The 12137-nt window shown below is 45.4% G+C and overlaps 1 protein-coding gene across 5 annotated transcripts in view; it reads left to right on the top strand.

Annotated features, from left to right (window-relative positions):
- The window catches only part of TAOK3 (TAO kinase 3), a 121830-nt gene extending 111918 nt beyond the window's left edge, over positions 1-9912 (top strand). For all 5 annotated transcript variants that reach the window (XM_081841780.1, XM_081841778.1, XM_081841779.1 and 2 more), the window contains 4 exons: positions 2864-3103; positions 3958-4170; positions 5961-6143; positions 8237-9912. In XM_081841780.1, the coding sequence (XP_081697906.1) occupies positions 2864-3103; positions 3958-4170; positions 5961-6143; positions 8237-8398 (798 nt within the window). In that variant the 3' untranslated portion in view covers positions 8399-9912. The remainder of the gene's footprint in view (positions 1-2863; positions 3104-3957; positions 4171-5960; positions 6144-8236) is intronic.
- Positions 9913-12137: the final 2225 nt, after the last annotated feature.

Raw genomic sequence — 12137 nt, 5'->3', positions numbered from 1 at the left:
TCCTGATTTTCACTTTTTGAAATATGGCAACCCTACCTAGTCAGCCTTGAACTTGCTAGTTGGACTTTAGCATGTCAGTCCCTCTCAAGTATTTTAGTATCATTAAGAAAATAATTTTGTCCTACCTTACAGGGTTGTTGCATGGGTCATTTGGGATGACATAGTCAAAATGCTTTGAGCACTTAGGGAAAAGAAACAGAATGTATAGGCGTGGAAAGATCCTGCTCTGACTATGTACAAGGGCATAAAGGGCAAATATTTCACCCATATTAACACTAAATCTAGAATACAACATTACCAGATTTGTATCAAAACATGCAAACCACTTTAATCTCTGGTAAAAAAAAAGTCACTAATCTGTACTGAATTATCATTTTAAGCATGCATCTTTTTGAGTATTATTTGTGTGTTCTGAATTTGCACCTAGCATCACAACTTAACTTTCCACTTCTTAACTGTTTAGCTGGTTTAGTGCTGTATGTCTGGAGAACTCAACTTCACAATATTACCAGCATGTACCGGCTTATAAAATTCTGGGAGTTTAGGTGGTGTTGTGCAATAATTAAGATGCACTAATTTATTAACCCAAAGCATGAAAGTGTCTTTTTGAATTCTAGAGAAATGGAAGCTGTTGGCTTCATCTTGTAAATGTTCTGACACCATGAAGCTGTTCTAATTTAAAACAAGCTTACTCGTGTTTCACTATCAAATGATGAAATGGTAGGAGTCAGGTTGTATGTACACCGCAATACCAGTTCCACAGAAGAAAAGACGTAGAGTAAAATGTAGATGCGGAATTAACCTTCCTGTAAGTGTCTAACCTTGCACTTAAAAAGAAACAGCAAATTTCTGCAGAAATATGCTTGGAAGCACATGGTGACACCTCAGGAGACAGAAAACCTATATCTGGGGGAAGGGAAGCTATTTGCTGCTCAACATGGTGACTAGCAAAATCAGAATTAAAAAATGCAAACTGTGCCATGCAAAATCATGTGTCCCCCCCCCCCCGTTTCCAGCTTTTTTCCAGCTTTACTGGTTGCACAATTTTTACCTTTTAAGATATCACACACAAAGCCCACATTCTGCTCCTAGCATATTGCATAGGAAGAACTTTCTAACAATGTGAGCTTGTTTGGCAGTGCCACAGACTACCTCGGAAGGTGGTGGATTTTCCTTCATCGGAATTTTTGAACAGGTTGGATGGCCATCTGTCAGGGAATCTTTAGCTGTGATTCCTGTATTGCAAAGATTTGGGCAAGATGACTCCTTGAGACCACTCTACAATTCTATGATCTGAATTTAAAGGGCCAAAGCTCGCTAAATACTACGGTATCTTGTTGCTCGGCACATTCCGAATGGGATCCTGTGGCAGTGATCTGGGACCATATCATGATTTCTCCACCCCGTCTCTCAATCTTTTGTTCAGCAGTAGAATAACCGCTTGGAGCTCTGCTTTGGCACTAGCCGCTTATAAGATTGGGAGCAGCCGGCTGGATTTGTGCTCCTTTATACGAGGAATATCTTCACAGGATTGTAAAACCAATCCCAGGAACTACTAGAGCTGTCAGTTGTCAGAACCTTTGGGCGAAGAGGGGCCATTCTGGGTAACCGATTTGGCTGCATCACTATGGCACACCTAGCAATTAGGATTCATTCAAAGGAAATGAACTAAAGAAGTAGGATGCAAACACCCACTCTCAGCATTTTTGTTTGAACTTGAATCATTGGAAGGGGAGGGAGGGGGCTTGCTTTGCATAATGTATTTGGGCGGGGAATAATGGAATGAAAACAAGGGTGTGTGGTGGATATGCAGGTGTGTTGAGTGCATGTCCATTGAAACTTTTGTCAGCGGCTCTTCTCTGTTACCCAGAGGGCAGAAGCTCCCAAGGAACTGAGAAGCAGGCGAAAGATTTTGCTGGGTGTGGCCCGGGGTTCTGGCTTAGAGAGTGATGACTGGTGGACTAAAGGTTAGGAATACAAGGGTGGAGAATGCTCTTTTATGTATCAAAACACACACAGGAACAAAGGTTCTGGAATGGCCCCCAAGTGGAATGGCACACTTTTGTAAAAATAAATGCCATTGAACATTAATAATGGCTCATAGGTCCCTTAAATGGTTTCTCCACCTTTCTGATTAAACAGCAACATTGATGGGAGTCCCTCTTAAAATGCTTATACTCCATATGCAACACCAGCCACAGATGTATAGTTGAAAAAGAAAAAGCCAGGCTGAATTTTCTTCAGTGAAAAGTGTCCAAAGTGACAAGTTACAGGTATCCTGGCTCTAAAACAGAGCTCATGTTACTCCCGGTTGCCACCTACTGGCCAGTTTGCAGAAGTCCACAACAGAAAAGATGCACGGGCATCGTGGAGAGAAGGAGCAGGTTTGCTTTGGGACTGTCTTGCAAGCCCCCAACAAAGCAGGTAGGAAGTAGGTGCAGCAGATGCAACGAGCACATTTCTTCACACAATGTGCAATAAACACAGCAAGTTCGCACACTGGCTTAGGTCTCTTTCAAGAAGGAGTAGGTATGCTCATGGAGGAGAAGCACGTCTGTCAGTGGCTCTTAGCACAAGGAACCTCTCAATGCAAGCTGCTGGGGGCAAAGAGGAAGGGAAAGCCAGCAATCACATACCTTACTTGTGAGTTCCCCAAAGTTTCTGTCTGACTAATATCAGAAATGCAGGACTACATGGACCTTAGTTCAGTCCAACAAAACATTTTGCAAGTCTCCCAAGAGCCGTGGACACTAGGGTAGGCTGTCGGTCAAAAGCATTGCCATTTTTTTTACTACGCATGAGAAATTGGGGTTTGCAGCCTCGCTTGGGATCGCACCTGACCCCTTCCCCTTATGCCACGCAGGAACTGAACAAGAAGAGAACGCAGAAAGAGATGGAGCACGCCATGCTAATCCGGCACGACGAGTCGACGCGCGAGCTAGAATACAGGCAGCTGCACACGTTGCAGAAGCTACGTATGGACTTGATCCGGCTGCAGCACCAGACGGAGCTTGAGAACCAGCTGGAGTACAACAAGCGGCGGGAGCGGGAGCTGCACAGGAAGCATGTCATGGAACTGCGGCAGCAGCCCAAAAACCTGAAGGTTAGTAACTAGGCGAGGGCTGTGGTCTAGCTGGGATATAGGGATAAGCGGCGCAAAGTCAACTGCTTGACCTCAGCCACCCCACTAATTCCATGTGTGTGTGGCAGGGATGGGGAATCTGATCTCCCAGATGTCATTGGACTGCGGTTCCTATAATCCCTGACTATTGGCCATGCAGGTGGGGAAATGGGAGTCCAGCCACCTCTGAAGTGCCGTACGTTCCCACATCCCTGGTGTTTGGTGCTGTTAGCACATTCATTCCACCATTTTGGCGCCTGTTCATATATTCATTCAGCAGAGAAAGACTTACTGGTGTCAGTAGCTCAGTAGTCGTTCACTTACAGTTACCTTCCATCATAGGAGCCAACTCCTAGGAAGCGAGGTCCCTTCGCACACACACCCCAAATATTTGAAGGGGCCAGCCCCCCCAGTTAATGGGCATTGTCATTTAATAGTGTGCATGTGGCATATCATGTGATCAATTATGTGCTTACCTGCCCCCCCAGATATTTTATTAAGTTGACACCCCTGCCTTCTATGGGATCTGGTAACTGCTCTTCTCCACGTGAAAGGGAAAAAGCAGATAATTATCTCACACAATAAATAGCAAATAGCTGAAATGATGAGACACGGGTTGGAGACAGGCAATAGTTTCGTGGAGAAAGCAGCTTGCAAGAGAGGCGTGGTTCTCTCGCGCACAATTTGCCCATTATAGGGATGTTACATTTTCTTTAGTGTAAAGCTTCTGCATGAATATCGTACCGTTCTTAAATAACGTATAGGGATATGCAGATAACGACGATGTTTAAATAGCCACGTGTAACCTCACCCAGAGTTGTTGCCTCCCATTGCAGGCCATGGAAATGCAGATCAAGAAGCAGTTCCAGGACACTTGCAAAGTGCAAACCAAGCAGTATAAAGCACTCAAGAACCACCAGCTGGAAGTGACTCCAAAGAGTGAGCACAAAACTATTCTGAAAGGCCTGAAGGACGAGCAGACAAGGAAGCTTGCCATCCTGGCTGAGCAGTACGAGCAGAGCATCAATGAGATGATGGCATCGCAAGCGGTGAGGGCAGCTCTGGGCTCCACACACACACACCCCCCTCAAATGGTTCCATATTAATTAGGGTGGCCATGTGTCCTCTTTTTCCAGGACACATCCTCTTTTTCAGGGTAAAGTTTCTGTCTGGGTGGATTTTTTGAAAATTTGCCAAAATGTCTCTTGCTATACTTTCTGGATGAGACATAGTCATAACTAGATGCTGAAGGCTTGCTTTCCTCTTCTCCTGCCTCCCTCAGCAATATATCACAGCTTCTATAGCCTACATATAGTAGGGGTATTTAAAATGAGAATCATCATAGCATCCTCTTTTTTGCTCTTCAAAATATTAACAAGCACTGGTGGTCACCTTACCTGTGGTGAGAACTGATGGCGGTTTGCTGTTATTTTTAGTAATATTTGCATATTATTATTCTTTCCTTTTCCTTAATATTATTTCATTTCCCCTCCTTTCTCTTTTCCCCTTTCCTTTTCCTGGTTTTATTTTCAAATTAATTTAAAACAAAAACAACAACTAAACAGCATGTACAATCCTTGTTGAGCCTGTTTGTAGCAGGTTTACACACCGATGATCAAATAATCTTTTCAGATTGCATGCATTGGTATGTGCATGTGTGAAGTTTAAAGCCCCAGTTGCACACAGCTGTAATAGCCAGATACCTTCAGGATAACCAAGCCCTGAGGGATAGCTCGGTGGGTAGAGCATGGGACTCTTAACCTCAGGGTCGTGGGTTTGAGTCCCACATTGGGTGAAATATTTCTGCTTCGCAGGGGGTTGGATTAGATGACCCCTGAGGTCTTCCCAATTCTGTGATTCTCTGAAACAAGCGTGAATGGATTTGGTGGGGGGTGATGAGGAAAACACCTTTTGGCTGAGCTCATGGCATACCTTGGAGTGTTCAGAAACACTTTTAAGTTCTGGGAGAATAAAGCAGGTGCCAAGAAATGTTGATGACAGGCTGTGAGCTGGTGTAGTAGCATAGTGGCTGAGATGCTGAGCTGCCAGCCAGGAGGTTCCCAGTGTGAATCTTAGCTCTTGCCATGACCTCACCCGGTGATCTCAGGCAAGTCATACTCTCTCAGCCTCATCCCTTCCCCATCTGCAGTATGGGAGATAAAAAAAAGACCGACTTGCTTTCGTGGCCGCTGGAAGGACTGCCGCTAGGCAAGTGGCTCTAGATGCAGGAGAAGCTGTGTGGGCAGGATGGCCAAAGGAGAGCTGTGAGAAGGCAGCAGAAGCCTGGCAGAAAGGCAGGGAAAGGAGACTGGGAGCGGTGTAATGGGCATGTTTGAAACTCCATGCAAGGTGAAAGGAATGAAAAGCAAAGAGTGTGTGTGTATGAAAGAAACAGGAGTGCTGAGCAGCTTATGGAGGGCTACAGGCTCCCCATCTGTGGTCTATATACAGTGGAAGAGAAAGGGACTTAGTGGGAAAGGGGGTGAAAGGAGATGGCAAGAGAGAGACATGCTGGGTACAGACCTCATTCAGAGGGGCAGAAGGGGTTTGTGGGCCAATGGCAGGAAGGGAGCTTTGTAGTCTCGAGGCAGTGGGCCCAACTTTAACTTTACTTCCCCAGATTACAGTACACAGTATGTACTGTATGTTCTATGCTGGCCATTTCAATCAGAACTTTTTTGCCTAAACAACTGTTGTTGTTGCTGCTGCTGCTGCTGCTGTTGTTGTTGTTGTTGTTGTGTGTTAGCTGTTGTGCCTAACCCTAGAGCAGATTTGACCAGCAAGCGCCCTTAACTTTGTAAATGATTTTGTTGGTTTTTTGGTTTTTTTACACCCCCAGCTGCGGCTAGATGAGGCTCAGGAAGCGGAATGCCAGGCCCTGCGGTTGCAGCTTCAGCAAGAGATGGAGCTGCTGAATGCCTATCAGAGCAAAATCAAGATGCAGACGGAAGCACAGCATGAGCGGGAACTCCAGAAGCTGGAGCAGAGGGTGTCGTTACGCAGGGCACATCTTGAGCAAAAGGTATGGCAGGGGTTGGACCGTTGCCAAAAAAGCCAGGAAAGGAAGAACTGGTGGGGATGTGGAGTTGCGCATACTGTCCAGGTGCATCCCGGGCTCTGCAGTTAACCTGGTAGCGGCAATGCATTACATTTCCCTAAGTACCAGGATCCTAGCAGGATCAGTCCCTTGTGAAGAGAATACAGGAGCCTTAGCAATTACTCCCGGTGGTATTTTTTAAATTTATTAGTCACCTTTTTTTTTTTTTGCCACGGGCAACTCAAAGCGACTTACAATGTACACATACATAGATTAAAACCAGCATTAAAAAAGTCTAAAATTCCATTCTATTTTTTTATTACTTATTTTTTTAAAAAAATGCATTAAAGCATCCCACCCTTGCCCAAAAGCCATCAGTGTTTAACAGCTGAAGACCTGATTAAAAAGGAACATGTTTGCCCGGCACCTAAAGATATGTAGCAGTGGCACCAGGCAAGCATCCCTGGGGAGAGCATTCCACAAGCAGGGAGCCACTACGGAAAAGGCCCCTTCTTGTGTTGCCACCCTCCAGACTGCCCGTGTTCTCATAGTATCTGCATACTAGCAGACTGATTACAGAGGGACAGGCAGACAGGCCCCTCGGCAGGCATCTTCACAACAGCATTGCTTTGCCAAGCTGTCTTCTGCGCAGTCAGATAAATCAGAAGCTGTAAATTGTTTTCTCTCTGGCCTCCAGACCAGTGGTAATACTAAGCACTGAAAATGGGCATTTTAATAACTGAGACGAAGGAATTTCCCATCTCGTTGCTTTTGTCGTGTTGTGGGCGGGAGGAATATTCCAAACCGACTAGGTAGTTGGCATCTTCGGGTTTAGGAATGGATCCACCCTTTAAATCATTTATGAATGCTGTGAGTAAATAGTTAATGTCTGAACCAACTCTAGTAGGAATAGACGGATAGATTCCTGATCAGACGCCCCGTGAGGTTAACTGAATACCAGCAACAGAAAAGGAATAGCACTGCTGGTGCTTATTTGTCATTTGCTGGAGTGCACCAGGGAATCAGATTTCCTGACTGCTAGACGCATTGGTCTGTGTCATTGCCGGAGGTGTTTTCTAATGGAAGGTCCACCTGCTCCACTGTGTTAAGACTGCCACCAGAGGTTTCCCCAAATGCAGTGGCTTTTTTGCCCAGCAGGCCAGATCTTTCATCACCTGCACAAGCCAGCTTTGACTGGTGGGCGGGGTCACCCACCTGTCAGCCAGCTGACATCATGACACCAGGTAACTGGCAGTCCCACCCACCTACCAAGAAGTCGATCTGCGGGGTGGGGCAAGGCTGCGCGCAGCAGGATTGAACCCTCTCCGCTCATCGGCTGGTGAGTGGGAGGGTTCAGGTGTCTAGGCTACAGTTGTCTGCTTTGCCCGCAGGGACCCTGCAGGGGATGCACTGGTGAAGCAGTACCAAACTCTCTGCTCACCAGGTGAGCCTAGAAGTGTTATGGGAGAGTTACTGAAAACAAACACAGAGACACATATTAACTGAGTAGCTTAGTCGTTAGAGCTTGAGACTCTTAATCTCAGGGTTGTGGGTCTGAGCCCCATGTTGGGCAAAAGATTCCTACATTAAGAACAAAGATAGCTCAGTTGGTTCGAGCGTGGTGCTGATAGTGCCAAGGTCGCAGGTTCGATCTTCATAGGGGACAGCTGCATATTCATTGCTGCATTGCAGAAGGTTGGACCAGTTGATTCTCAGGGTCCCTTCCAACTCTGTGATTCTTTGATCCCCTCCACAAATGTTTCTCCCCTCCCACAGCTATATTGCAGTTTCAGAGTCCCGGGGAGTCGGGAGGGGTTTGTAAAAAAAAAAAAAAAAAAAACTACCACAGGAGGAATTGGGAAAGGAGAAATCACTAAGGAAAGGACTCAGCATCCCTTTTCGACTGACTTGTTTCTCCTGCAAACACACCCAGTAAGCACACACACACACATCCACTTCCCAGTATCATTCCGGGAGAAATGGAGGGGTAGGAAATCCTCTTGTCTAGATCTGTTCCTCAAACGTTTGGGATTCTGAGGAGCTTGCTTTAAAAGAACCCCCCTTTTATGCTGTTTCAGATTGAAGAGGAGCTGGCGGCCCTGCAGAAGGAACGCAGCGAGAGGATAAAGTTTCTGTTGGAAAGGCAAGAGCGAGAGATTGAAACTTTTGACATGGAGAGCCTACGGATGGGCTTTGGAAATTTGGTCACGTTAGAATTTCCTAAGGAGGACTACAGATGAGATTAAATTTCTTTTGCCATTAAAAAAACAAAAATGCAAACAAAAAATATCTCAAATCCCAACATTCCCCCCCCATGTTAACGGGTGTGCTCTCTCTCTTTCTGTCTCTCTTACTGACATCATGTCGGACTTAGTGCCTGTATATTCTTACTCCATCAGGGGCCCCCCCTTCCCGCCAAGTGTCACGTTCCAGAGCAGGACCATTGCTCCGCAGTCTCTCTTGAAACTCATAGTGTCTCACAGTATTGATGTCTCTGTGCAATGATTTTTTTTATTATTATTAAAAAAAAAAACGTTTCAATGAAAACTTTGGAGACAATTCTAACGAATCAAAACAAAAAAGTGGATGTATGTTTGCTTTTCAGCAATCACTCATATTTTTTTGCCACCTTACCAATGAAAATTCAAGCAAAAAAAACAAAAAAACCAAGGAAGGAAAATTAAAAGGAATCAAATTCCCAGGGGGAGAGAGATGGGTATCGCAGCCTTACCTTAATCAGCTGCTGCATAACGTTTTGAGTTTTTAATTTTATTATTAATTATTATTATTTCTTTTTTTGGTATTTATTCATCAGGAATAACTAAATGAAAAAAATAATAATAAAAAAATTTTATTAAGAGATTGAGAAATTTGATACATTTTACAGAAAATATGAATTCTGAAATTGTGCTGTACATATCAGTGGTGGACATATTATTACTTTGGGGGCGGGGGGGAAAGGGGAGGGGGGTTGGGGAAAGAGGGAGAGCGTGATTTTTTTGAAAAAGGGTCAGGCCAGGCCAGGTGGGTTTTTTTGGCCGTTGGTCTTTGGCACATTCTTGATTGTATCATAATCATTTTCTGCTGTAGCAGAGGATGTGAATACACTTAAAAAAAAAAAACTTAAGGAGCCCAGAGAATCCCAGGAGCACAAATTGGGCCTTGTCAAATTGTGTATTTTGTGTATAGAAGGAAATTTAAGGAGAAATTTACTTATTTTCATATTGTATTTTAACTGTTTCTCTGATCAGAAGTTTTTTTACTACCTGATGACTTGTTCCCCCCCTCCGACCCCCCCACCAACCCACCCACACTCCAGGCCACGCCGACACCCCCACCCACCCCTCCAAAAACCCTCCACCCTTCCTCTTTTCCAAGTCAATCTTTGGAGTTTAACACTGTCTCTCATTCTCACATCACCTTAAATCTTTCCTCCTCCTCCACACCCCTCCCTGCGACCCACCCACAACTCCCACCTTTGGTTCCCCCCCCCCTCCCTCCCCTCTCCCTGTCCCCCGATAATCTTGGTCATAAATATTGCATTATTCACACTTTCAAACTGTGTATTTTCTTACAATAAAAAAGGTTAAAAAAAAGGCTTTACTTCTTTTGCATGCACTTTAAAAAAAAATACTAAACGGAAAAAAGCAAAAAAAAAAAAAGAGAAAACCTTTTTCAGGTTCTCAAAGGGAAGAGCATGATATAACTGTCAGAGCTTTTAATTATATTTGTAAATAAAAGTGTTGCTCACGAAGCTTTGCTGTCTCATTGTAGCAGGGGAAGCAGCTCTTTGCCCTGCGCTACCCCCTACCCACCCCATCTCTGGTCAGCCATGGAAGAGACTCGAGTGTGGCTTTCCAGCTCTTGTTTTACATCCAGCAACAGGAGAGCCTTTTAGCAGCAAACACCGGCCAATCATATCCTCTGCTTTTGGGCTGTATGCCTCCCGCCAACTCAAAGACAACTCAGGTGTTGTGGGAGGAGGCAAGAGCAGGAGAGGAGCAGAGGAAATATTGTGTAAAGGGGCTTCTATCGTATATTGCACAGATGCTTTTACTGGTGCTCAGAAACACACCTGAAACTTTTAAGACGAAGATAAATGTAGCATACCTTGTTCCAATACAGCCTTTCCCAGGCTTGAGGGCAGGGAGCCATCCTTCCAGTCCGCAGCCGAAACCGGCTGTGGACGGCGCTCATTGGATGGTTCCTGTGATGTCACCAGGAGAACACCTATCCCAAGCCCCACATGGATTTGATTTCAGAAAGTATTTCTGTTGCGGATTATTTTGGCAAAGGGTGATTTGATAGATGGGTGAACATGTATGCGATGAATGAAAATGAAAAAACAAGCTCCTCGCCTGAAGAATGGGAAGATGGCCCAGGCTGATAGCTGAATTAGGAATCAGTTCATTGCTATGTACTGTACAGCAATCATTGCAAAAAGGATCATAGGGTTTGGTGGACCACCATGAGTCCACAGTGCGATGCAACAGAAAGAAAGAAAAAAGCTAATGCAATTCTAGGCTGCATTAACAGACATCTAGCATCCAGAATAGTACCACTCTCTTCTGCCTTGGTCAGACCCCACTTGGAGTCCTATGTCCAATTCTGGGCACCACAGTTTAAGAAGGATATTCGCAAGCTGGAACCTGTGCAGAAGAGGGCAACCAAGATGATCAAGGGTCTGGAAACCTAATGACAAACAGTTGAAGGAGCTGGGGTATGTTTAGCTTGGAAAAGAGAAGAATTGAGAGGTGATATGAGAGGCATCTTCAAATACCTGGAAGATGGAGCAAGCTTGCTTTCTGCTGCTCCGGAACAGATGACCCAAACCAATGGATTCAAAGGACAAGAAGGAAGATTCCGACTAAACGTTAGGAACAACACTCTGATGGTGAGAGCTGTTTGACAGTGGAGCGCACCACCTGGGTCACAGAAGGCTTTTAAACAGAGGTTGGATGGCCACCTGTCATGGATGCTTAAGCTGTGATTCCTTCATTGCAGGGGGCTGGACTAGATGACTCTTGGGGTCCCTTCTAACTCAAGATTTTATGAAATTCCTAAGCTGGCCTGGAGCTGGACTCACACCACAGTCAAGGAACCAGCTGGGGCTTCTTACTACACCTGCCTGTACTCTTAAGGGCTCCAAAGGGAATCTGCTGAGGAGGGGGGTCTGTTTTGGACCCATCAACATTCTTAGGATATTTTTAACCCCCCCCCCTTTTTTTTTGCTTTTGCTTTTGTTGACTGCCTTATCTCTTTGCTCGTTCATTTCTGTTTCTACCCATCCACCCAAAGGGATCTCGAGAGCAATTTTGAAGGTTTCAGTTCTGCCACGATTCTCCTTTTCTCTGCATCTTGGCCTTCTTCTTGGCCTCTGAGCAATATTTGGGGAACTTCTTCGGGGGAAGAGAAACCCTCCTTCGGGGGGGGGGGGGAGCCACCCCATCACCACCAGGAGCCGCTAGTCCTGCCAAGAACCAGGTACAGTCCAGAGATCAGTGGAGGCTGGTGCATGAGACTGCTCATATTGCCCCTTCCTGCCCAGTCCCAGAGGTAGATAATCTTTTTGCAGCATGAGGTCCACATTCCTTTTCCAGCAACTACCCAGGGGCCGCATGCCTAGGGCAGGCAGGTCCGAAGGCAAAATGGGTGGAGCAATTAAAGTTAATCTTACTTTTATACAGTAGGCTAGCACCCAAACACCCTTCTCTATTCCCCATCTAGGCAAGCAAGACACATGCCAACTAGGCAGAAACAATGAGGGTAAGAGCAAGACCAATGATGTGTGTGGCTTGGGGGGTGTTCTGGGGGTCAGGTGTAACTTCCAGGTCTGGGGTTCTACAACCCTCTTCTGACCAAAGTTGCCCATACTGTGTGCTCTGAGCTACCCCATGTTGCTCCTGCAACCTAATAATAATAATAATAATAATAATAATAATAATGTATTAGTTTTACCCCGCCCTTTCTGGCCAGATC

The sequence above is a fragment of the Podarcis erhardii genome, assembly GCF_964252035.2.
Source record: "Podarcis erhardii genome assembly, chromosome: 15".
Taxonomy (NCBI): domain Eukaryota; kingdom Metazoa; phylum Chordata; class Lepidosauria; order Squamata; family Lacertidae; genus Podarcis; species Podarcis erhardii.
The sequence above is the reverse complement of the archived record's forward strand: the minus strand, read 5'-3'. Positions and strand labels throughout refer to the sequence as shown.